The 24,625-nt window shown below is 44.0% G+C and overlaps 1 protein-coding gene across 7 annotated transcripts in view; it reads left to right on the top strand.

The window, feature by feature from the left end:
* TRAPPC9 (trafficking protein particle complex subunit 9) overlaps positions 1 to 24,625 on the top strand; it is a 509,996-nt gene that overhangs the window by 301,468 nt on the left and 183,903 nt on the right. For all 7 annotated transcript variants that reach the window (XM_067712818.1, XM_067712816.1, XM_067712820.1 and 4 more), the window contains one exon: positions 7,615 to 7,757. In XM_067712818.1, the coding sequence (XP_067568919.1) occupies positions 7,615 to 7,757 (143 nt within the window). The remainder of the gene's footprint in view (positions 1 to 7,614; positions 7,758 to 24,625) is intronic.

Genomic DNA, 24,625 nt, shown 5'->3' on the forward strand with positions numbered 1-24,625 from the left:
TCTGTTTAGAGAAGGACGTTTGCTGGAGTGAGAAAGGGGCAAAGGCCACAGGCTAGAAGGGTTGTTGAATAACTGAAAACATCAGCAGAAATAAATTAATCAGGAGCAGCCCAGTTCCAGGGAAAGCAGAGCCTCGTGACACGCGGGCTTTGCAGTGGTCACTGCCCTGTATCCTGAGTAGCCTCGTCGGGCTTCGGCAGCCTCTGATTCTTGTACGTCTCTGGCGTAAAGCCGTAATTTCATCTCAGCCATCTGAAAGAATGAGTGTCCATGCTTCCAGCCCAGGTTAACAGACCATGTGGGCCCAGGCCTATCAAAGAGGCAGCGCACAGCGAAGGGACCTGACTACGGTTCCACACTCGAGGTTGGAATGCCATTAGGCGCTTAACGAAGGTGCCACGGTGTGAGTCTGATGAGATCAAAGGCAGACCTGTTGTCGCGGATTTAACGTTGGATGGGATCTTATAGTGCACTTGGCATTGGGCCCGGAGTCTTAGGGTGGACTTGAGCTCTCTGTCCCGCCCATACCCATGAAGGGCAGGTGCCAGGTCTAATGGTGGAACGCCGGGAGTCCTCTCCCTGTGGGCCCTCGGCTGAGGTGGGGACAACAGGCACTGACTTGTGTCCTGTGGAGGAGGGTGCACGATGCACCCTACGTTTCTCACATTAGAGAAGGTTGTCACAGGTGTGGGAAAATGAGAATGAATCTTGTGGTGTAAATTTGGAACTTGAGGTATCACTCTGAACTCCCTGTTTATTTCTGTATCTTATATATATACTTATATCCATATCTATCTACAGCAAGGTGCCAGTATATATGTATGTATGTACGTATGTACAGACACATATTTCTCAGGTTTGTTCACTGGAAAAGCCTTGAAGCAAGAGCATCTTAGTAGCAAAAGAAAATTGTGTTGTTAGAAAATTGTCAATGGATGCTAAAGCTAGTGAGTGAGAGTTTAATGAGGAATAAGGTATTTATCACCTCTCAAAGCATCTCCACACAACTTGCTTGTTAATTACTAATGGAAAAATAGGAACAGAACTTGCAGACACCATTATCGTCATTATTTCATTATCTATCTATCTATCTATGTATCTATCTATCTTCTGTCTCTATCTGAAGAGAGGGAATTTAAAAATGAGAGAAGATGTGAAAAGTTGTTGAGTTGGGTAACGGGGTGGTTTTTGTACTTTCCTTTCAAATTTTCTGTCACTTTGAGATAATATTGAAGTTAAAAGTTTAAAAGATAAACCTTAAAATCATAGAGGAAAACAGGGGAGAATAATATTTTATAACCTTGGAGTGTGGAGAGTGTTTCTAACCATGATTCAGGAGCCATGAAAAAAGGTGCAAGGGACATAAAAAAGAAGACTGATGCATTAACTGCAAAAAAATTAAACATTTCTGCAAGGCGAAGAACATCGTAAATAAACCCAAAGATACTATCCAAATGTGAAAAAATATTTGCAGCTTATATCAGGCAAGGAGTAATTTCCTCAATATATAAAACCTCCTAGATATCTGGAAGAAAAAACCTGACAGGTCAATTAAAAAAAAGAATGGTCAAATGATGTGAACATGTGCTCACAACAAAAAAGATGAAACGGCTGCTTTTCTTGGTACCAGAAATCAGACTTTTGGCCTTTTAACAGTCCCCAGACACATCTTCCTCCATCTGGACCTCATGTCCTGACCCTTCTCAGTCACCAGGGGACTTCTGGGCTTCTTGAGGAGGAGCTGTTTTGATGGTTGGTGTTGCTCAGATCCATTCCTACTAGAAGGGTGTTTTAGTTTATGAATCCAATGTCTTCACTTAGCAGGAGGCTCTTCAGGTTTTCTATTTCTTGTTGGTTCCGTTGGTAACGTGCCCATTTTACCTGAGTTGTTGAATCTATTGGCACTGAATTGTCTACACTCTTTCTTTACCGTCTTTTTCATGTGAGCACGATCTGTACAGATACTCGTTTTCATTCCTGATGTTAGTAATTAGTTTCTCACTTCTTTTTTCCTTGATCAGCCTAACTTAGAGGATTGTCACTTTTATTGATATTTTCACAAAATAGGTTTTAGCTTAATTGATTTTTTTCTCCCATTATTTGTCCGATTTCTATTTAATAATTGCCCAGTCCTCCCTTCCTTGCTGGGTTGTTTGCTCTTCCTATCCAACTCTACACCTGACACACACGGGCTTTTTTCCCCTGTATCCTTGTATATACTAGGACGCTCCTCTCTGATGTAATATATCACAACTGTCTTAGATATCTAGGGGCTTGTGTCTTTGACTAGACCTGAGCAAGCCCTCAGGGGTGGCATTGTGTCATCTGCCATAGTCCCTTACACTTAGTAGACATTCATTCGGGGTCAGTGAGTGAATGAGTGGGTGGATGAATGAATGAATGAATGCTGTTCTGAGCAGTCTGCATACATGAAAGAGGGAGGGCTGTGCAGCCATGCAGCTCTGCCTTTGAATCCTGGATGTGCTACTCCCTGGGTGTGTGGCATAGGCCAGTCACCTAACTGCTTGTTTGCGAAAACTGGACTTTCCTTGTAGGGCTCTTAACATTAGAGCCCATGTGTGAAGACAACTTAGCATTGCATTTGGCACTTAGTAGGTGCCCAATAAAAGGTAGCTCTTGAAAGACCTTTCATTTTAGCTCAAATAATAAATTATATTGATAGTATACCTAGAAAGTAACTTTTCTCTAATTCTTTGCCCATTTCTGATTTTTATAATCGTCTTCCCTCAAAGTAAAGACCATCGCATGTTCTAAGAAGGGAAAGTCTTATGGCAGAGTACTGCATTGTTTCTCCTTATGTTTTGATGAAATAAAGCTTGGACATCCTTTGTCTTTTATCACCCCACTTTATGGCTTTATTAAGATATTCTAATTTTGGGGGACTGAGGTTTTTTTTTTTTTTTTTAATCAAGGAAGAAAGGCAGTAATACTCAATTTTAGAAAATCTTTTCTGTGCTTGATTTTCATAAATTACATATTTTCTCCCATAATTATATCTTTTCCTTGCTTCTCTACAGAGTAAATAAACAGCCAATTCCAAGAAGATAGAAACACAGACTATTTCTTCTTTGTTATATGGTACTTGACAGTTCTCTATCTCTGTGTATTTTTTGTTCATTTCCCAGGTGATTTCTACTCTATCACTACCTGGAGACAACTTTTAAGTTTACCTTAAAAAACAAAAAAGACAGTGTGACATTTTTATTACTTCACAGATTTTGGCTTTTCAAGGCCATAATTGAGAACCTGTTTATTTCCTTGACCACCATGCTTGCAATTTGTGGAAGCTGCCATGTATGTGTTGGGTGATGGATTGGTTTTATTTGCTTATTTATCAGATAATTTACTCAGACATTCATTGACTCAACATTTAGTGAGCTTTCTGGGATCAGGGACCAGACTGTATTCATTGTTCTAAGCACAGATCCTGGCACTCAGAAAGTACCCGGGAAGTGACTGAAAAGAGGAATGAAAGAATAGACCAAACAGATGAGAGTCAGCTGGACTGAGAAAGTCGTTCCAGAAAGGTTTATTTGGATGTGTGTATGAGGGGATCTTACCTTCTGCTCACAAACAAGGGTTTTCAGAAGTATAAGACATAAAATTGGCAATCCTTTTGAGATGACGGTACAGTGCTTTATGCTATGGGAAAATTTGGGACTTTGGTGAAACCAAAATATGATCCTTGAGTATTTTTTAAAAATCTGTATTTCACGGAGTCCTTTTAAAGTAAGGCAGTATAGCCATCTTACTGGAGAAGGCATGGCTTTTGAGAGGCCATGAAGTAGGAGTAACATTTATACAGGTTGAGAGAATTAGTAGGACCAAAGTTCAAGGGACCCTGTAAACATATAGGTCTTGAGGAGTGGTGGGAGGTGAGTTGGAACAATGAGCTTTTAAAATGGGACTGAGGAACTTGAATAGACATTTCTCCAACGAAGATGTACAAATGGCCAGTAAGCATATAAAAAGATACTCAACATCATTAGTCGTTAGGCGAATGCACATCAAAACCAAAATGAGATACCCCTTCACCCCCATTAGGATGGTGATTATTAAAAAACAGACCAAGCAAACAGGAAAAAAAAACAAGTATTGTTGAGGATGTAGAGAGATTGGAATCCTTGTGCATTGCTGGTAGCAATGTGAAATGGTGCAGCCATTGTGGAAAATGGTGTAGTGATTCCTTAAAGAGATTAGATACAGAATTATCATGTGATCTAGCAGTTCCACTTCTGGGGATATGCCCAAAGGAATTGAAAGCAGGGTCTCAAACAGATATTTGTACACCCATGTTCATAGCAGCATTATTCACAATAGCCAAAAAGTAGAAGCAACGTAAGTGCTCGTTCACAGGTGAGTGGATAAACAACATGTGGTATATCCATTCAGTGGAATATTATTCAGCCTTAAAAAGGAATTAAGTTCTGATATAAGCTATAGCACAGATGAACCTTGGAAACACTATGCTGAGGAAATAAGCTAGTCACAACAGGACAAAAATGCAATGATTCCACTTACATGAGGTATCTGGATTAGTCAAATCCATGGAGACAGAAAGTAGATGGTGGGTGCCAGGAGCTGGGGGAGAGGGGAGTAGATTTGTTTTGTGTAATTTGTATAGAGTTTCAGTTTGGGAAGATGAAAAATTCTGGAAATGGATGGTGGTGATGGTTACACAACAATGTGAAAGTACTTAATGCACAAAACCATACGCTTAACAATGGTTAAAATGATAAATTTTATGTTATGAGTATTTTACCACGATACGAAAAATGTTAAATAAAATAAATGGCACTGAGGGCTTCCCTGGTGGCTCAGTGGTTGAGAGTCCGCCTGCCGATGCAGGGGACACGGGTTCGTGCCCCGGTCCGGGAAGATCCCACGTGCCGCGGAGCTGCTAGGCCCGTGAGCCATGGCCGCTGAGCCTGCGCGTCCGGAGCCTGTGCTCCGCAACGGGAGAGGCCACAGCAGTGAGAGGTCCGCGTACCGCAAAAAATAAATAAATAAAAAATAAATAAATAAACAAATGGCATTGAAACACGTTTCACATTTCCTCCTGTTTTAAGCCGTGTTGCCTTAGGGTGTCAGGTGGTGACGTCGCAGAAGGAGAAAGGAACCTATTTAGTGAGTGCATATATGTCCTGCTCCTTCGTTTTCTCACTGAATCTTCATTAAAGTCCAGTGAGATAGGTGTTAATTATTGTCCCCACTTAACACTTGAGAAACCGAGGCTGAGGATGGTGAAACACTAGGCCAGGCTGCCTTGCCTGTCTCTGGAGCTTCTGTACTCTGGCCTTCCCAGAGGAAAACCACTCTCCACCTAGGATGGCCTCTGACAGCATGCATACACAGGTGGTTTTCTTTAGTTCTAAATAATTGTGTAGCTGTGGCTGCCTCTCTTCTGGAGAGGGGAAACCGGTCAGTGAAAGCAATGACTGAGGGCTAAATGCCGTGTCTTGCCTGCAAGGCTTATTGAAGTGTGACTCTTGAAGCGTAGGGAGGAGAGCAGGAGGACAGGTGGGCAGGCAGCTGCTCTGCTGTTGGCAAGTGTGGCTTCTCTTGGCTCTTGCAGGTGGGAATGTGCTTGAGTCCCCACCTTGAACACGTGGTTTTGAGGCTCCCGTCCGGCACTGTCAGCCCCAGACAATGCTCTGAGCTCACCCTCACTCTTCCCTTTCTGGAAGAGGCTTCCACTAGGGTCATTAGTGACCAGTTCATCGCCATTAGTGTGATGGCCGCTTTCTCAGACCCTTTTTACGTGGATTGGCTGCAGCAATGGGCATTCTGGCCCTTCATCCCAGAGCTCCTCCCTCCTTGGGTTTCCAAGACACCAGCCTGTTGTCTCTTGTTGCTTGTGCTTTTGGTGTCATGTCTGCGAAACCATTCCTAATCCAAGGTCATGAAGATTTCCTCCTGTTTTCTTCTTAGTGTTTTATCGGTAAACTTTTTATGTGAGGGACCGTATAGTAAATATTTTAGCTTTGCTGGCTGCCTAGGGTCTCTGTCGCGTATTCTTCTTTGGTTTTGTCGTTTGTTTTGTTTTACAACCTTTTAAAAATGTGAAAACTGTTCTCAGCTCCAGGGCATACAGAACCAGGCTGCGGGCCAGATCTGGCCCTTGGGCCATAGTGTGCTGACGCCTGTTTTAGGACCTTACCGGGGAAGGCTGAGTCATTTTAGTGAGAAGTTGAGCTGGGTTTGAGATTTCCTGTTGCTATGGTTACCCTTGGTGCAGCACAGGCTCCGAATTGTGCTGGGGGAAGGGGAAGAAAGTCGGGGCTGCTGAGGTAGGTACCAGGGGTTTTTCCCATAATGGTCCTCCATCCTCAGCCCTGAGCCCTCCCTGCCCACCAGCACCTGGCCGGGGTCTCTCCACACCTTCACGCCACCCCCAGAGGCTTCTTACTGGGTGCCTGCTAGGTCTGTGCCAGGAGCAGCTGGGGCCCTCTTGCTGTCCTCGTGTTGCCTCAGTCCTAGGTCGGAGCCGTGCCCCTGGATCCTGCGTGTGGGCTCTCGGCGTTCCTGCCCTTCCCCCAGGAGTAGCCATCCCCTGCCTGGTATAGTGGTGGGCAGTGTGTATGAATGGGTTTCCTGCCTCTGTCTCTAGTGGCATTGCTTTAGGATCCTGGCTTGGGACCGGCTCCTGGCCCTCCCAGCAGCGTCTGCCCTCCCCTCACTAGGACGGATGTTTACCCCTGTCTTTGTGCCCTTGGCATTGGCTCCCCCTCCTCCGGAAGCTCAAGATTTTGCTTTAGAGGAGAGAAGGGTCTGGATGGGGTCGGGATGGGGGTAGGGGATTGGAGCTGGGGTTTCTGTTTCTTGTTCTTCCTATGGTGGCTCCTGACCCCTTCTGCCAGGCCTGTACCACCAGGGAGGCTCCCCTGCACTCCTGCCCCTGCCAGTCCTTTGTGTAAGCCCCCAGGGAGGTCCTCGGAGAAGACCCGGAGTGGGTGGGAACTGTCCTTGGGCCTGGAGAGTCCTCACTATCAATAGAGCCCCTACTCAGCCTTTAGCAATTCATTAACGTCTGAGCTGATTCCTTCCTGCCAGCTTGTATGGTGGCTGCCTCTGCCCCTGGTGAGATGTGTCCCCACCCTGTCCCTCCTGGAAGGACCTTGTTCCTCCTTGGCCTTCTGGCTATGTGGTTACCCTGTGACCTTATCTCTGTGGGTTCAAGGCAGTGTCATGAGTTTGTAGCTTGTCAGCCTTACTCGCTGTTAGCCTGGGAGCCACGCTCTAGCTCCTTGATGGGAGTCCCTCCTCCCCCCTCAACCTGATCTGTGTGTTTAAGTGATGCTGATTGAAATGTGTTTTTCTCTCCCAAATGCTATATCCCATCACAGAGTAATTCTGGAGCTCCTTTCCATTCGTGTTTCCAGGCTGAGAATTGTAGGTGTTAGATACAGGGCATCATGGGAGGAAAGATGGTACCAGATGTCAGGTGCCAGGTGCCAGCCCTGGGTGAGAGTTGCCCGTGGTAATAACGTTACCAGTTGTGATAATCTTCAGCCTTACCTGAGTGAAGTCCGCTGCCTGGGGGAATGGCGGGCAACAGAGAGTACTAACTTACCATTTTTTACATCTTTTTAGACCCTGGAAGCTATCCTGAATTTCAAATACTCCGGAGGCCCGGGCCACATTGAAGGATATTACAGGAACCTCTCGCTGGGGCTGCACGTAGAGGTTGAGCCATCTGTATTCTTCACACGAGTCAGTACGCTGCCGGCAACCAGGTAAATGCACCTCTGCTCTTTGACTGCCGTGTTCTAGAGTCTGAGGGCGCTATGTTTGGAATTCTGACCTTGGTGTTCGTTGTGGTCCCCCTGTCCACTGTGCTGAGTTATTTAGCCTCCCCAGGTCTTCTTCAGGAAGACAGGCAGTGTAGAGCGATGCCGCTTCATTGAGACGGGAGTGCCTGGACTTCGTACCTTTCACGCGCTGTAGTGATACTGTTGGCGGCGCGGTATGCTTGCCTCTGGTGGTCACCGCGCAGGACAGGGCTCCCGCCCGTTGTCCCGAGGCTGGAGCTCACTCCAGTCTGGTTCAGCTCTCCTGTTAGCAGGGGCTCAGCCGATGGCTCTCTGTCTTGGAGACTTCTGGAGGCGTCCAGCACATCTGTCTGTGTCACTTCGGGCGCCCCAGGAGGACTGTGCAGGCAGGGCCAGGCTGCCCAGCGTCTCAGCCCCATCTTTGCGGAGCTCCCAGCCATCTGGAGCGTGGGGTCATTTCTGCCCAGAGCACCCTACTTGCAAGAGGCTTTCTCTCTTGATTACTTCTCCAGGCCTAGTCTTCCTTTAAGGAGAAAGAAACCAGTTTGTCTACTTCAAACCCAGAAGTGGTCAGAGATACTAGAGGTTATTCCTCCCTTAGGTGGGAGAATGGCAGTCCCTCACCCCCGAATTTGACCTGTGATGAACTGGGAGCAGTGGGGTCCGAAGCACTGGGTGGGGCTCCAGCCAAATGGAGACCCTCTGGGGTCAGATTCCTGCCCAGGTGGTGAGCCGCCCTGGAAGGCAGGTCCTGATCACCCCTGGGCATGTCCACATTCTCACGTCCAGGGGCACATTACATCTCGGGGTAGGATAGAGTGGGCTCCTATTAGGATAGAGTGGGCTCCTATTAGGATAGAGTGGGCTCCTATTAGGATAGAGTGGGCTCCTATTACTTTGTTTTCTTTTTTAATAAATGTATTTATTTTTGGCGGCATTGGATCTTTGCCGCTGCGCACGGGCTTTCTCAAGTTTCGGAGAGCGGGGCTACTCTTTGTTGCGGTGCGCGGACTTCTCATCGCGGTGTCTTCTCTTGTGGCGGAGCACAGGCTCTAGGTGCGTGGGCTTCAGTAGTTGTGGCATGTGGGCTCAGTAGTTGTGGCTCGCGGGCTCTAGAGCTCAGCCTCAGTAGTTGTGGCACACGGGTTTAGTTGCTCCGCGGCCTGTGGGATCTTTCCGGACCAGGGCTCGAACCCGTGTCCCCTGCATTGGCAGGCAGATTCTTAACCACTGTGCCACCAGGGAAGTCCCAGTATTACTTATTTTTAATGGAGTTAAGGCTATACTTACCTGTCTATCCTTGACTGTGGGGGAGAGAACATCACATGCAACATCCCTCTCCCCTCCACCAGTGGGCTCTATAGTCCACAGAGTATAATAGAGGGATGTTACTGTCGATATAAAACTCTCTTTAGAGTGATACAGCCCCCAAAAGTAAGGGTAGGAAAGACTTTCATAGGAAGGACTGCCGTTCTCCCCAGCCATTGGAGAATGGCTTCAGCAAGAATTAATGTCTTTGCTTGGGCTTCTCAGCCCAAGCACATTTTGATCACATTCATCATCTATCACTTTTTCAACCCACAGAGTAATGGTCTTTCTTGCCAACGATTGCCTCTGTTTTGAATTTGTATAAAGCGTCAAAGCACTTGCCGGCGGGAAGCTTTGGCAAGGAAGCCTGCCAGGTACCGTTAGAGTTTTTCAGGCCCTTCCTGTGCTTTGGTCCACTCCTGGTGTGCGTTCTTTTTCATCCCCTCACCTCCTGCTGCCACTGCTCATATAAATAGGTCTTAGAAGCCTCACAGGTTGTCACTGAGTTGGATTATTTTCGCCTTATTGATATCTGGCTTCCATGTCATGGCCCCTGCAGTTCTTAATGACGGTTTAAGATGAGAAAAATGTTGCCTTGTGGTTTGGTGCAAATGTATGCTCAGAAGAGTGGGTGGTTAGCTGACGTGCTGTTTGGCGCCCGGTTACCCGCCTGTTGACCTCACTCTCTTTCTTTTGGATCCCTGCTCTGGGGCTTGAGATTTGATTTCCTCTAATCCTCCCTTTCCTTTCCTGCTAAGTCTAACTGAGCCCCAAATCCTGTGGGTTGAGCTGATGTCCCTGCATTCCACTGCACGTCTTTGCCGTCTTTCCTTGGGACTCTAGAAATACTCGTCTACTCAGTCCCCCTGCCTCTAACCCTGCTCCGGCATCGTCCTGTAGACACACATGAACGTTCCCACGTCACCGTCCGGCTTAAAGACTTCCCCAGTGCCTGCGGGATAAAGTTCAAAGTCCCCACTCTGATATTCAAGGTACTTAAATTTTTGATCTAGGTGTTCCTCTTCAGCTGTTTGTCCCCAGTCCCTCCACAGTTCATGTGAAAGACACTTTGCTTCTCACCATCACCAGGACGTGTCAGGACAGCTTACTCCAGTGTGCCTTTGCATACCTCCTTTTCTAAAACTGTTCTTTTTCTTAAACTATCATTCCTTCACTTAACCTTTTGGAAAATGTCTGTTTGCCATTGATATATGTTACGTTTTTATAAAATTTTCCTGACCATGACCAGGCAGAGTGGGGGTCCTTCTGTGGGTTCCCCTGTACGTTCTTTGTACGTCTAATAAAGCACTTAGCAGACTGTAAACCTTTATACCAACACCTCCAATGTTTTGGGTGCTATGTGAAGCACCCACTGGGATCAGAGATGGACAGAGAACACAGTCCTCGTGTTTTATCAGCCTGGTAAAAGCTCATCAGGCAGAGATAATACCAGACGGAAACTCAGATCTACATTAAGGACTGATGAATCCCGGAAATAAAGTCAGCAGGTTAGGTATGAGAATTTTTATCCTCGCTTTTTGATTTCTTTAAAAGACTACTGACTGTCTAAGAAAGAAATAATAGCATTTAATTTTGTAGTGCATGTCATATAAAGAAGTAGAATATGTAAAAAAAAAAGTCACAAATGGAAAAAGAGGGAGAAATGGACATTTTTATATGCAAAATGTTATATTATTTGAAGTTAGAATGTGATGTTAGAGACCCATGTTGTAAAGCCTTGAGCAATGACTTAAGGTATGGATAGTATACCAGGAGAGATAAAACAGAACACTAAAAAATAACCCCCCAAAGGGGGAAAGAGGTGGCAAGAAAGGAGGAGAAAAGAACATATAGTTAAATAGAAACAAATAGCAGTGTGGTAGATTTAAACCCACCGTACCAAGAATTACATTAAATGTAACTGAACTAAATGCTACATTTAAAATCTTTGCCCCCCGGAGTTACAGAGATACTCTGCCACTTTTTCTTTGAGGAGGTTTATAGTTAAAGTTTTTCCCAGAATCTGTCTCAAATGAAGTTTTGTGCATGATGTGACATATGGATGAAAGACTTAAATAGTTGGGGAGAGATACCATGTTTATTGATTGGAAGTGTCAGTTACTGCTAGGACACCAGTTTCCCCAAATTTGATTATAAGTTCAATGCAATCCCAATTAAAATCCCAACAGGACTTTTTTTTGGGGGGGTGGAAGTTGACAAGCTGTTTTTAAAATTATTTCACAGTGGAACAGATTATTGCCAATGGAATAAGCATATGACTTGACAAAAAAACAAAGTTGGAGGACTTAAGCTATACGACTTGAAGACTTAACATAAAGTTACAGTAATCAAGAGAGAATGCTATTGTTGTAAAGATAGAGAATCAACGGACCATAATAGATGGTCCAGAAATAGACTCACTCATGTATGATCGATTGATCATGTGACCAGCAAGGTATGAAAACAATTTTATGTGGAATGAAAATCTTTCCAACAAATGATGATGGAAGAACTGGATATATATGTGGTGGGGAAAAGCGTGGAAATTGTCATACTGTATAAAAATACAAGAGCCAACTCTCTGTGTTTTCTATAAGAAACTCACATTAAATATGCACAGTTTAAAAGCAAAAAGATAGGGGGGAAAAGGCATGCCATGTTAACAGTAATCATAAGAAAGATGGCATGGATATATTATCAAATAAGTAGACTTTCAGGAGAAAAAGAGAGAGAGTAAGCAGATAATTTGTAATGACGGAAGGGTCATCAAGAGTACCCGACAATCCTAAATGCAAATGCACTTAGAAACATAACTTCAAAATAAAACCGACATCTGAAGGGAGAGATGGAAAACAGATAATTATAGTTGGATATTTCAGCACTCGTCTCTCAGTTTTTTTTTTTTTTTTTTTTTTTGCGGTACGCGGGCCTCTCCCTCTTATGGCCTCTCCCGTTGCGGAGCACAGGCTCCGGACGCGCAGGCCCAGCGGCCATGGCTCACGGGCCCAGCCACTCCGCGGCATGTGGGATCCTCCCTGACCGGGGCACGAACCCGCATCCCCTGCATCGGCAGGCGGACTCTCAACCACTGCGCCACCAGGGAAGCCCTTGTCTCTCAGTTTTTGATAGAACAAGGAAAATATAGAAAGAAACGGAAAGATATAGAAAGCTTGCACAGGACTAGTAAACAACTCCAGCTAACTGATATCATAGAACACTAAATGTTTATGCTAGAGGTTGAATGGCTTAAAATCAGTGGTATAAGTGTCTGTGTAAGATAAAGAAGAGCAAAATGTACCCAGAATAAACTGAAGTAAAAGAAAATAAATAATAAAGAGTGAAGAGTGAAAATAAATAATAAAGAGTGAAGTAAAAGAAAATAATAATAGTGGATAGGAATGAAATAGAAAATGAAAAAATAATATGTAAACTAAATGGAACCCAAAATCGATTCTTTGAAAAGATTAATGAAATTAGTAAACTATAGCCAGGATGGTCAGAATTTTAAAAAAGAGAGTGAACATACAAATTACTAATAATGAGAATGAAAGAGGGGGGCATGGCTAAATTCTGCAGACATTAAAAGAATAATAAGAGTGTACTGTGAGAAATCATATTCCAATGAATTTGACAACTTAAATGAAATGGAAAAAAGTTTGAAAGACATGAATTACTAAAGTTGGTACAAGAGAAAATAGAATCCCTGAGGTAGTCATCTCAGTTGAAGAGTTTAATTTTTAGTTTTAATTAGTTAATTAGTTTTAATTCTTAATTAAAAGTTTTCCATGAAGCAAAGGTTTCTCAGATGGAGTGAGAAACTACTAACCGTAAAATAAAAAGTTGATAAGAGGGTTTTTATCAAAATTAAAAACTTCAGCTCATCGAAAAGCAAGCTCCGTTGGGAGAAGATATTTACGATGTGCTTATGCAACAAAGGTCTGTATCCAACATATACCAGGGAGTCCTAAGAATAAATACCCAGGAGACCAAAAGTGGGTGGGATTTAAACTCCGGAGAGCCCTTTGAAGTCAGCATTGCTGTATGGAGATGTTAAATAACTCACCCTGGTTGCACATTAATGAGAAAGAGAGATTCGATTTGCATTCTGGCCTTCTTGGCACCAAAACCCATGCTTCCTGCCACACATACGCTGAACTGGCATTCCAGAGACCTGGGTTTCCCTTGGCCCCCTGGTCTTTGCAAGCATCTCTGTATCTCTCGCAGCTTCAGCCCTCCTGTCCCTCCCTGGAGTGATCACCGGCTCTGCTCACCTCATAGGGCGTAAGAGAATCAAATTAAACAGTAGAGGGCCCAGGGTTTTCTCAAAGCCAAAGCACAATATAGATGGGAGGTGGAATTCTCATTGCTTTTTTTTTTTTTAACCATTCTCCTTCCTTCAGGGGTGTACCTAGCTTTCAGCTGACTTTTATTTAGGAGATCAATTACCATTAAAATTCACTTTTCACACCAAGCTGCCTGGTAATGTTGTTAGGGACCAGATTGAAATGGATTGGGCCACGCCGCCCTGTCTGAGTGCCTGGCCTCCCTCAGCTCAGGAGCAACTTCTTTCTAGGCTGCTAGGGTAAGTGGTCCGATCTTATACATAGCTACTCTGAGCTCTGTGGAAAATACACTCCCTTGAGCAGGGCGTAAGGTGTGGGAGTTGTCACATTCTGAATAAACATCATACAACCGGACACGCCGTGGCGCTTCTCCCCAGACATTTAGAAGAAAAATTCCGTTTCCCCCCGTGGAGTAGGACCGCTCCACGCCGTAGGGAGCCTCTGCTCACAGACATGTAATAAAGGCAGTTTCAATGTCGGATTTCATCACGGTTGATCCTTTTTACGTTGCTGTGTTGATTTAAATTGGTTTTAAATTTAACAACAATTTAGAATTTTAACGAGCACAGGTTTCAGAGCCCAGTGTACCTGTCCTGTATCCAATTTCAGATTTTGATCCTCCCACTTTTTTGCCCTGTGGTCTTGAGTAAGTCGTTCCTGTTTCTTTAAGCATCATTTTTCTTCATCTTGAAATGGAGAGAACACTGATCTTGCAGGGCTGCAGTAAGGTTTAAAGAATGCAATACACAGAGCGTCTAATACAGTGCCTGACACAGGTAGAAAACTGAGAAACGGCGGTTGTCAAGGGCAAGGTCAGGGACTCCCCCTCTTCCGTGTGGAAGTGGCACAGGGACAGCCCAGCTGGGGACTCACATCTGGGTGGCTGGTACGAAGACCAGGGCTGTGTTACTCAGAGGGAAGCCCTCGCCCGCCCAGCAGCTTCACCCTCTCCAGAGCCCTCACTGAGGCTGGGCTGTGAGGGGCACCCTGGGGAGGACAGAGGAGGGGATGCGGACGAGACCTGCTTCTGTGATGGGAGGGGACTGGGTCTGCCCCAGGGCTCCCATCTCTCTCTAACCCATTCATCGAATCTCTGGTGGAAGGAGCTTAATGACTTAACGCATTTGCTTCATCCCTTCCTGCTCCTGTTGGCTTGTGTTCCCTGAAATGATGAGCACGCTTTTCATCGTCTTTCCAAGTGTTAACATAGTGTAGATCTGCACAGGCAGGAGCTGGGACCCCACCTCCCATGGCAGGAGCAGCTGGACATGTCACTTAGGTTGACACAGCAGTTAGCACCCTCTGGTCCCCAGTGTCACCAGTTAGGAGCCGCCCAGGCGGTGAATCACCTCCCATTTTTCTGTCTTCACTCACACGGCTGTACCTTGAAGGGACCTATTTTATGTCTCAACCATACATATTATTAAAGTATTACAATCAATAATTTTAAGTGATCTGTATTTTATTTTGAACTATTACATTATTGAATGTTATGTGTTAATGTTCATTTAAGAATGCTATCAGTATTCATTATTTAAAGACAGATTTAAAGATTGTCCTACTTAACAAGTAATATACACTAATTATGTTAAGAAGTATGATTTATAAATACCAATTAAAAAGGCCCATGCCATACTTGATTTAGGGATTGACATCGTATGTTAAAATGTAGATTGTCTATCATCAACAATTGGCCAGAGTTTTTTGTGACCTTCCATTTAGAATTTTTGCATTTGGCATTTTCAAAGTTTTAATCATTATAGAGTTAATTGCAAACGATGCTACATTGAACCATGATTTCAAGTTATTTTTAAGTACTTTTCCGTCCGTTTTGAATTGGGCTTGTCTTCATTCCCAGAAAATGAAAAGCCAAATATGACATAGTTGTCATTTTATGTTACCTTTTTAACCTTGGGTTTTGAGGCACAGGTGTCTTGGTGTTCATTTTTGTGCCCCTTTTAACATGTGGTCTTCGTGGTTCTTTTCTCGTACCTGTGGTCCATTATGAGTGCAAAGTAGACAGTACAACAGAGAGTAAATGATGTGTCCGTCAAGACCACGGTGGTGCTGAGCGCTGCGCCCTGGTGAGGTGACGCGGTGCTGTGGCTGAGCCGGGAGCGTGTTGACCTCACCTCCACCACCCCCGGGCACTCTCGCTGCATGTACACGCAAGCTGTGTGGAAACATTGTTTGCATACCACACAATTCACCCACTTAAGCTGTATAATTTATTGTTTTTAGTATAGTCACAGAGTTGTTGTTTTTAGTATAGTCACAGAGTTGTTCAACCATCGCCACCATCTAATTTTAGAACTTTTCATTCTCCCGGTTGAAGCCCTGTACCCATTAGCAGTCCCCCCTCCGCCTCCCCTACACGGCCACAAATCTACTTTCTGTCTCTAGATTTGCCTGTTCTAGATATTTCCCGTAAGTGGAATCATACAAAATGCGACTGGCTTCTTTCACTTAGCATAATGTTGTCAGTGTTCACCCACAAGGAAGTATCAGTATGGCATTTCTTTTTATGCTGAATAATATTTCACTGTGTGGGTATGCTACATTTTGTTTATCCATTCATTAGTTGATGGGTTGATTCCGCTTTTTGGCTGTTGGGAATAATGCTGTCATGAACATCCACATACCGGTTCTTGTGGGGACCAGCGTTCATTTCTCTTGGGCATATACCTAGGAGTGGAATTATCAGATCATGTGATAACCGTCTAACCATTTAAAGGAGCTGCCTGACCCTCTTCCAGCTCGGCTGCACCATCTTACATTCCCACCCAAACCTTCAAGCAGCGCTTGAAGGTTCCAATTCTGCACATCCTTGCCGATGCTTGTTATCCTGTATGTCTTTAGGATTCTAGCCATTCCAACTTGTTTCATCTAAAGGGAACATTTTAAAACATTATTTTAAAACTTACTCATTAAAATATCAGAAACAGAGGCCCTTCCTGCCTTCATTATGTGCAGCCCCCCAAGACCCGTCAGAGGCCAGGTTTTGTGTCAGCCGTCCACAGGGCACTGTACCCACATTTCAGTCGGTCACCAGATCTGTCCTTTCCACCTCAGTAACTCTGCATTGACTCAGGCATGTCACCTTTGTCCCTTGGGCCAGCCTCTCCCTCCCTTTCTTGGACAGTTGCTATAGCGTTTCGAAGTCTCTTGCGTTCGTTTTCTCTTTCCAGTTCTTTCCCCAAATAGCTGCTGAAGTGTTTGTTCTAAAACACAAGCATGAGTTTGTCCCTCCTTTAGGGTCTTTCCACGAGTCCCTGTCGTCTGTAAGTCATGTTTCGGTTCCAGAGCTCAGCACACAAGGCTTTGCACAATCTGACCCAGCCTGTCTGCCTTGCCTTTTCTTGTCCCCGCCCCACGCGCCTCCTCACTCCAAGGAGACTCCTGCAAGCTCCCCGCACAGTCCGTGCTGCTCCAGCCCTGTCTGCTCCATGCTCTGCTCTGTCCGCCTGCAGTCCTGCTCTCAAGCCTTTGGTCCCTCAGCGAATGCAGGAGCCACTTCCTTCCAGAAGCCTCCCCTGCTTGTCTTCTGTGTCTCTGTGCCACCGCCGCCCACTTGTCTTTCTCACCAGTAAGACTCAGCTTCTTCCAACCCCCGGCCCGGAGGACACCAGAGCCCTGGGTGTGACACCTCCGAGGCGCTGATCCGTTGTCCCCTGCAGAGCCAGGGGATCTGTTTCAGGTGGTCCTCACATCACACTTTGGGAAACCCAGTTCTAATGGACAGTAAATCTACTGTCAGAGTCTTCAGTAAGATTTAGAAGCTCCATAACCTGTGTGGCAGAGGTGAAGATGAGATAATATCAACCGAAGAACATTCTGATTGTTTGTTCCATTATTTTTTTGTCATTTTAGATTGAATAAGCTCCCTGGCTTTCTTAAGACTTACAAGAAAGCTCTCCATCCTGAAACTGACTACTAATTTTTCAGGAAAGGAGGCTGATTGATAACAGGCAGGCTTATGGAACTTTAAAAGACCACACGGGTTTGGCCAAAGGTGTATGTGGCCATCACTACCGGTCTGGCTGTGTCTTCACTCACTTTACCGCGCCCCTAGGATGGATGGAACGGTGATGTTTGGACCCTGCAGGGGCTGGGAGAATGCGGCCAGACTCGGGGAGAAAGAGCCCCACTTAACTTTCTGGGCATGATGCCATGGTTTTTAGACAGACTCAGACCTTGGCGTGGGAATTCCTCATAGTCACTTTTAGCTGAGTCAGTGTTGAGTAATTAGCTGGGATTGCTTTGTTGGCGGGCTGTGTGCTTTCCCTTTTGCCGCTCCACTGACTGCAACCAAGCTAATAATAATCGCCACCCCTCAGATTTATGTAATATTCCGCTTGTAGTTTTACAAAGCACTTGCACTTTTTTTTCCCATTGGAGCCTCCTAATAATTCCATGACATAGGCATTCTTGTCCTCGTTGGGGAAACTGAGACTCAGAGAAATGAAATGACTTACTTATTATAAGTAAGAGATATTATATACCCATTAAGATGTTATATACCCATTAAGCAAAACTGGTGTTCTGATAAGCAATCTTCAGGCTTGGAATCGTTTCCCTTGTACCAGAGCCTTATTCGCTCAGGCTGCTTTCAGGTGGCTTCTTTCCTCTTGCTTCTGAAAGTTTAGTTTGCTTAGGATGTTTCTGGGCCTAGATTTTTAAAAATTTATACTGCTTGGGGTTTGCTGAGCTTCCTGAATCTGTAAGTTTACGTTATTTGCCAAATTTGGGGAATTTTCAGCCATTATTTCTTCAGCAGCTGTGTGTGCGTTTTATTTTGTGTCTCAAACTCCTATGACATGACTTTCAGAGCCTTTCTTGTCTCAGAAGATGGTTTTCATCCCGTTTTTTTCTCTCAGCTGTTTCCATTGGATCAATTATTAATCTGTCTTCAAATATATTAGTTTAATTCCTGTGTGGTTCAAAAAAATACTTGTGTGATTTTTACTCTTTTAAAGTTGCTAGAGGTTTTCATCATGGCCTAGAAGTGGTTTATTTTGGTAGATGTTGCATATAACTTGGGAAGTATGGATATCCTACTTTTGGGGGAGGTGGAATGTTCACTAAGCATCAGTTGGGTCCAGTTGGTCAATGGTATTGTTTGTTTTATATCCTTCCTCATTTTATGTCTACTCGTTCCCTCAATTACTCAGATAATTCACTACCTGGTGGATTCTTCAGTTTTTTCTTTTCTGAAGTGTCTCTTTGCTTCCTCTTTATATCTTCTATTTCTTTGCTGAGATTTTATCTTTTCATCTGTTTCAAGTGTGTTTGCCCTTACTTTGCGGAACGTATTTAAAGCCTTTTTCTGTTAAGACTTTCATTTTGAGGTTGTTGTCTGTTGATTTTACTTTCCTTTGCAAGTTGGCTTTTTCCTGGGTTCTTCCTATGCTGAGTGGTTATAGACTATATTCTGGACATTTCAACTACAGTGCTGTGAGGTGCTGGGGTCTTGTTTGGATCCTGCGGAGAATGCTGATATTTCTGTTCTGGTGGGTGGTCCACACCATGGTCCCGTAGTGCCTTGTGTGGGCTGTGCTGCAGTTCTGGTTTTAGAGTCTGTGGTTCTCCTTGGATCAGTCCTGTGTGCCGCCCAGTGTTCTTCTTTGGAGCTCAGTTACCGAAGCCCGTGGTTTACTGCTCAGGATCCATCCCCTCGTGCTTGCTCCACAGTGAGCCCAGGTCAGGTACCACTTTAGCAAATGGCGCTCTTCATCTCTCTCCTTTCCATAGTCGCCTCCCTTCGCTGTCTGCCCACAACAAAGCCAAGGTTTGAGTTCTTCCTCTGTGTGTCTCTGTGTGGGACTAATTGGTCAGAGGACAGAGAGGGAAATAAAGTGATAGGGACTGGCCCTGTGCTTATGGGACCTCAGTCCCTTGGGTCAGAGAGATGGTTTCCTGGCCTCGGAGTTGTATATGCTGTGCAGCCATGACCCATCGTGGCACTGTCACATAGCAGTGCTGCCCAGGGGCTGGGCTGGGAGAAACAGAGGAGAAAAAAGAAAAAAAGAAAAAGCCCACAGGACCCCCCCAACACACCTTCATGGTGCCCTCTCCCACGCCTTGGACCTGGGACAGAGGCAGCTTGCGGAGCTCTGCCTGTCTGTACCTGATGGGTGCCTCTGAGCCGCCTTTTAGGACAGGTAGGACTGAGGGAAATGGAAACTCGCTCTGAAGTTCAGAGAAACTTCGGTTTCAGATCTCCTTCCCAAATCCACCTTCTATAGTTTACTCTTCAAATCTTCCAATAGCTGCTCCATGCATTATGTGTATGACTTATAGTTGGGTTCAGTAGGGGAGACACAGTGGATTATTTGTACTTACGGCATCTTTCCAGAATAGGAACTCGTCATTTTTTAAAAACATGAACCAATTCATGTCGCTCATCTGCTTAAGACTCTAAAGATAGCTTCCCATCATACTTAGAAAAAAATTCAAACTTTCTGTCACGACCTTTCCTCTGTCATTAATTTCATACCACTCTCCTCCTGGCTCGTTCTGTCCCTTGATGACACCATGCCTTAAGATTTGGCCTTAACTGCTTTCTCTGGAAAGCGGTCCTCCAAGACCTTCACATGATTGCCTTCTTGTTGTGTGGGTCTGAAATGAAATGCTGTTTCATCAGAGGCCCTCCTTTGCCGTCACATCTGAAGTCAGTTTTTAATCTCTGTTTATGATTTCAAGAGATGCACTTAATTAAAAAAAAAATTTGTTAGCCACGCGTCTTGTTCTCTGCCTCAAGTCCTAGCCCACGTTTTACACCAGCCATCTCTGTGGCAGCCCGATTTATGCAGGGGTAACTTGACAGCACCTCACCTCAGCTGTGCTGCGTAGCTCTCGAGTTCTGGAATGTCTGAAAGCCTTCTCCGGGGCCGCAGCACAGGTGCACATGCCGCACAGTGTGGGGAGTTGGGGAATTGCCCCCTTTCGGGGGGAGCTTGACCAGGGAGGGCGGGGGCTGGTGGAGAAGTAATCCCCTCTCCTCTGCCTGAGGTGCACACTTCAAGGCACAGTCCGTGACTCTTCAGAGGGACCAGCGGGGTGAGCGCCAGCGGTCCACATGGTAGCCAGCTCAGTAAGGCACCGTGGTACTGCGTTCTCGCCGCACCCCGTGCCCCCGCCCTGCTCCCCTCAGCATCCCCTTCCCAAACACCTGCTCCACTCCAGCCCTCTTCTCAGGCTCTGCTTTCCCGGGGGAACCCCAGCTAAGACAACATTCTAAGTGACTTTAAAAATACCTCTTATAAAACATGTCTTACATCTTATAAGCAGCATATAAAGAAAAGTCAAGGGGATGCTAATCTATTCAGCCACACAGATTTGTCATATTTTTACATTTTGCTGTTTTTGCATCTATTTTTCTAATTTAAAGAAAGAAAAATGAAACTGTTAAAACTCTGTGTGCTCCCCTGTGACCCTATTCTCGTCCTCTCTCAGCAGGAGTGACTACTACCCTACAGTTGATTATTATAAGCAATATAGAGTATTTTTAAATATTTTAAACTTGATATAAATATGTAACTATCTCCTGCAACTTGCTATTCTCTCAACCTTATTAACATGAGACTTAACCTGTGCTGAGGTTGGTAGTTCTTAATTCATCTTCGCTTATATCTAGGTTTCCAGTGTATGACGGTTACAGATTTATTTGTCTGCTCTCCAGTTGCCTGCGCTTCGTTAAAAGCAGTTCTTTGATTTTATAAATGAGGCTGCAACGCACATTTTAGGAAGCATCCTTGTGCTGAACTCTGAGAGTTTGTCCAAGATACATGCCTACAGGTTGAGTCATTAGATCAAAGGGTTCTCATCTACCACTTGGCCAGGTTGTGCCAACCCGCCCTGTGAAGGAGTTGTACCAGTTTACACCCTTAGCAGCACTGAATGAGGATTCCCATGATTCTTGCTCATCTACATCTTGGCCAACACTTGGTCTTAGAGCACATTTTAAACATTTCCAATAGGTTGGGTGGGAAGTCATACCTGAGGGTTTTCTCTCCATTTCTCTGACTACTAGTTGTATTGAGACTCTGTCCCTATATATTGGCCATTGGATTTCCTCTGCTTTAAATGGTCCAGTCTTGTTCTTTGCTCAATTTTCCATTGGATCATTTCTTTCTTATTGATTTACAGGAGTTCTTTATTAATTCAGAATTCTAATCCTTTGTCAGGTTTATGTGTTGCAAACACCTTTTCACAGCTAGCTTTTCTTTGCTTTGACTTTGATGTTTTTCCTTGTACAAAAGTGCTTCATTTCAGTGCAGCCAAACTTTTCAGTCTTTTCCGTTATATATTTTTCCAGCTTGATTGAGGTAAAATTGTATATATTTAAGGTGTACAGTGTGATATATACATTGTGAAATGGTTAACGCAATCATGTCACATTTCATTTCATTTCACATTTCAAGCTCGTTAATGTATCTGTAACCTCTCCTAGTTACCTTGTGAGAACACTTAAGATCTAATCTCTTTGCAAATTTTAAGTATACAACGCAGTATTCTTAACTACAGTCACCATGCTGCATATTAAATCTCCAGGATTTACTCATCCTGCGTAACTGAAACTTTGTATCCTTTGACCAACCTCTCCCCCTTTCCCCCACCCCTCTACCTCTGGTTAACCACCATTCTGCACTCTGCTGTTATGAATTCAACTAATTGAGATTGTACGTGTAAGTGAGATCATGCAGTGTTTGTCTTTCCGTGTCTGGCTCATTTCACTTAGCATAATGTTCTCTGGGTTCATCCATGTCAGAAATGGTGGGATTTTTCTTTTTTCTCATGGCTGAATAATATTATGGGGTGTGTGTGTGTGTGTGTGTGTGTGTGTGTGTGTGAGAAAGGGGGAGAGAGAGAGAGAGAGAGAGAGAGAGAGAGAGACGAGTTTTTTTATTCACTCATCTGTCAATGGACACTTAGGTTTTCCCATATTTTGGCTATTATGAATAATGCTGCAGTGAATATGGGAGTGCACTTACCTCTTTGAGATACTTATTTCATTTCCTTTGGATATATACCCAGAAGTGAGATTGCCGGATCATAGGGTAGTTCTATTACTAATTTTTTGAGGAAGTTATACACTGTTCTGTAATGGCTGCACCGATTTACATTCCCACAGGTGCACGAGAGTTCCCTTTTCTCCACATCCTCACCAACACTTATTGGTCTCTTTAATAGCCATTCTAACAGGTGTGAGGTGATATCTTATTGTGGTTTTGGTTTGTATTTCCACGATGATTAGTGATGTTAAGCACCTTTTCATATAGCTGTTGGCCATCTGCAAGTCTTCTCTTGAGAAATGTCTATTCAGGTCTTTTGCCAACTTTTTTTTTTTTTTTTTTTGCGGTACGCAGGCCTCTCACCACTGTGGCCTCTCCTGTTGCGGAGCACAGGCTCCGGACGCGCAGGCTCAGCGGCCATGGCTCACGGGCCCAGCTGCTCCGTGGCATGCGGGATCCTCCCGGACCAGGGCACGAACCCATGTCCCCCGCATCGGCAGGCGGACTCTCAACCACTGCGCCACCAGGGAAGCCCTTGCCAACTTTTTAATTGGATGATGATGATGATGATTGCTGTTGCTATTGAGTTGTTTGTGTTTCTTATGTATTTGGGGTATTAACCCCTTTTGAGACCTACTGTATCCAAATATTTTTTCTCATTTTGTAAGTTGCCTTTTCACTCTGTTGATTGTTTCCTTTGCTGTGCAGAAGCTTTTAGTTTGCTACAACCCCCCTTAATCTGTTTTTGCTTTTGTTGCCGGTGCTTTTGGGGTTATTTCCAAAAAGTCGTTGCCCAGACCTATGCCAAGAAGGTTTTCCCCTGTTTTCTTCTAGTCGTTTTACAGTTTCAGATCCTACATTTAAGTCTTTAATCCATTTTGAGTTGATTTTTGTATATGGTGTGCGGTAAGGGTCCAGTTTCATTCCTCTCCATGTGACTATCCATTTTATCCAACATCATTTATTGAGGAGACTGTCCTTTTCTCATTGTGCATTCTGGTGCCCTGGTTGAAGATCTCTTTATATTTTGTATGTCTTGTAGCTCATTTGAGAAATCTTTCTCTCTTTCAGGTCAGAAATTGTTCACCTGTATTTTCTTCTACAGGATTTTAAATATTGCTTTTTACATTTATCTATTCAGTCTGTTTGGAACTTATTTTTGTTTATGGTGTGATGTAGGGATATCATTTTCTTTCTATCTGCATAACCATTTGTCCAGCACTGTTTATTGAATCTCCTTCTTAATAATCAACACTGCTACTTTGGTCATATATCCATTACCTTATTATATTCATGGATCTGCTTCTGGGCTGTTTTTTCCTTCATTGATGTGTTTATCATTGCCCCACTGCCTTCATTTTTACAGTTTTATGACAACTCTTGATATCTAGCTGGCCAAGTCGCTTCCAAAAATTTTCCTCGTTGTTGTTTTGCATGTTCTTGGCCCTTTGATCTTAGATATAAATTTTAGAATCAGTGTATCAAGTTTGACCAACACCAGAACAATGTTGGGATTTTTTATTGAGTTGCATTAAATTTATATACATTTGGAAAGAAGTGAGTTATTTAAAAATACTGAGTTTTTCTATCCTTGAACATAATACATCTCTGCATTTATTCATCCCCTTTAATATCATTTCATAAAACTTTAGAATTTTTTTCATAAACATCCTGCATATATTTGGTTAGATTTTTTCTAGGTACATTACTATTGTAAATATATTTTCTTAAAAATTGTATTTTGTACTTGTTTTTAGTTGCTATATAGGAATTGATTTTGTGTGTGGATGTGTGTCTTAACCCTGTATATAGCAACCTTTTTGAACCTATTTTTCCTCATTTTACCAAATATGACTAAATTTTTTTCACTTTTAATTCCTCTTATCTTTCCTAGCCCTGTCCCCTCACGAGAGTGTGAGTTCCGTGAAAGCAGAGATCCTGCTTCTCCTGTTCACTTCCATATCCCAAGTGCTTAGAATAGTACCTGCCCCACAACAGGTACTCAGTAGATATTTATATTTGTTACATGAATTAATAAATAAAATTAATTGTCCTAATTCTAGATAGGAAATAGTGCGTACTAACTATATAGACGTGGCTTCACACGCACTGTTCGCTGTGCCTGGGCTGTGCCTCTCCTTTCCACCTGGCGGCCTCATCTCCTCCC

Source organism: Pseudorca crassidens, chromosome 17 (genome assembly GCF_039906515.1).
Source record: "Pseudorca crassidens isolate mPseCra1 chromosome 17, mPseCra1.hap1, whole genome shotgun sequence".
Taxonomy (NCBI): Eukaryota; Metazoa; Chordata; class Mammalia; order Artiodactyla; family Delphinidae; genus Pseudorca; species Pseudorca crassidens.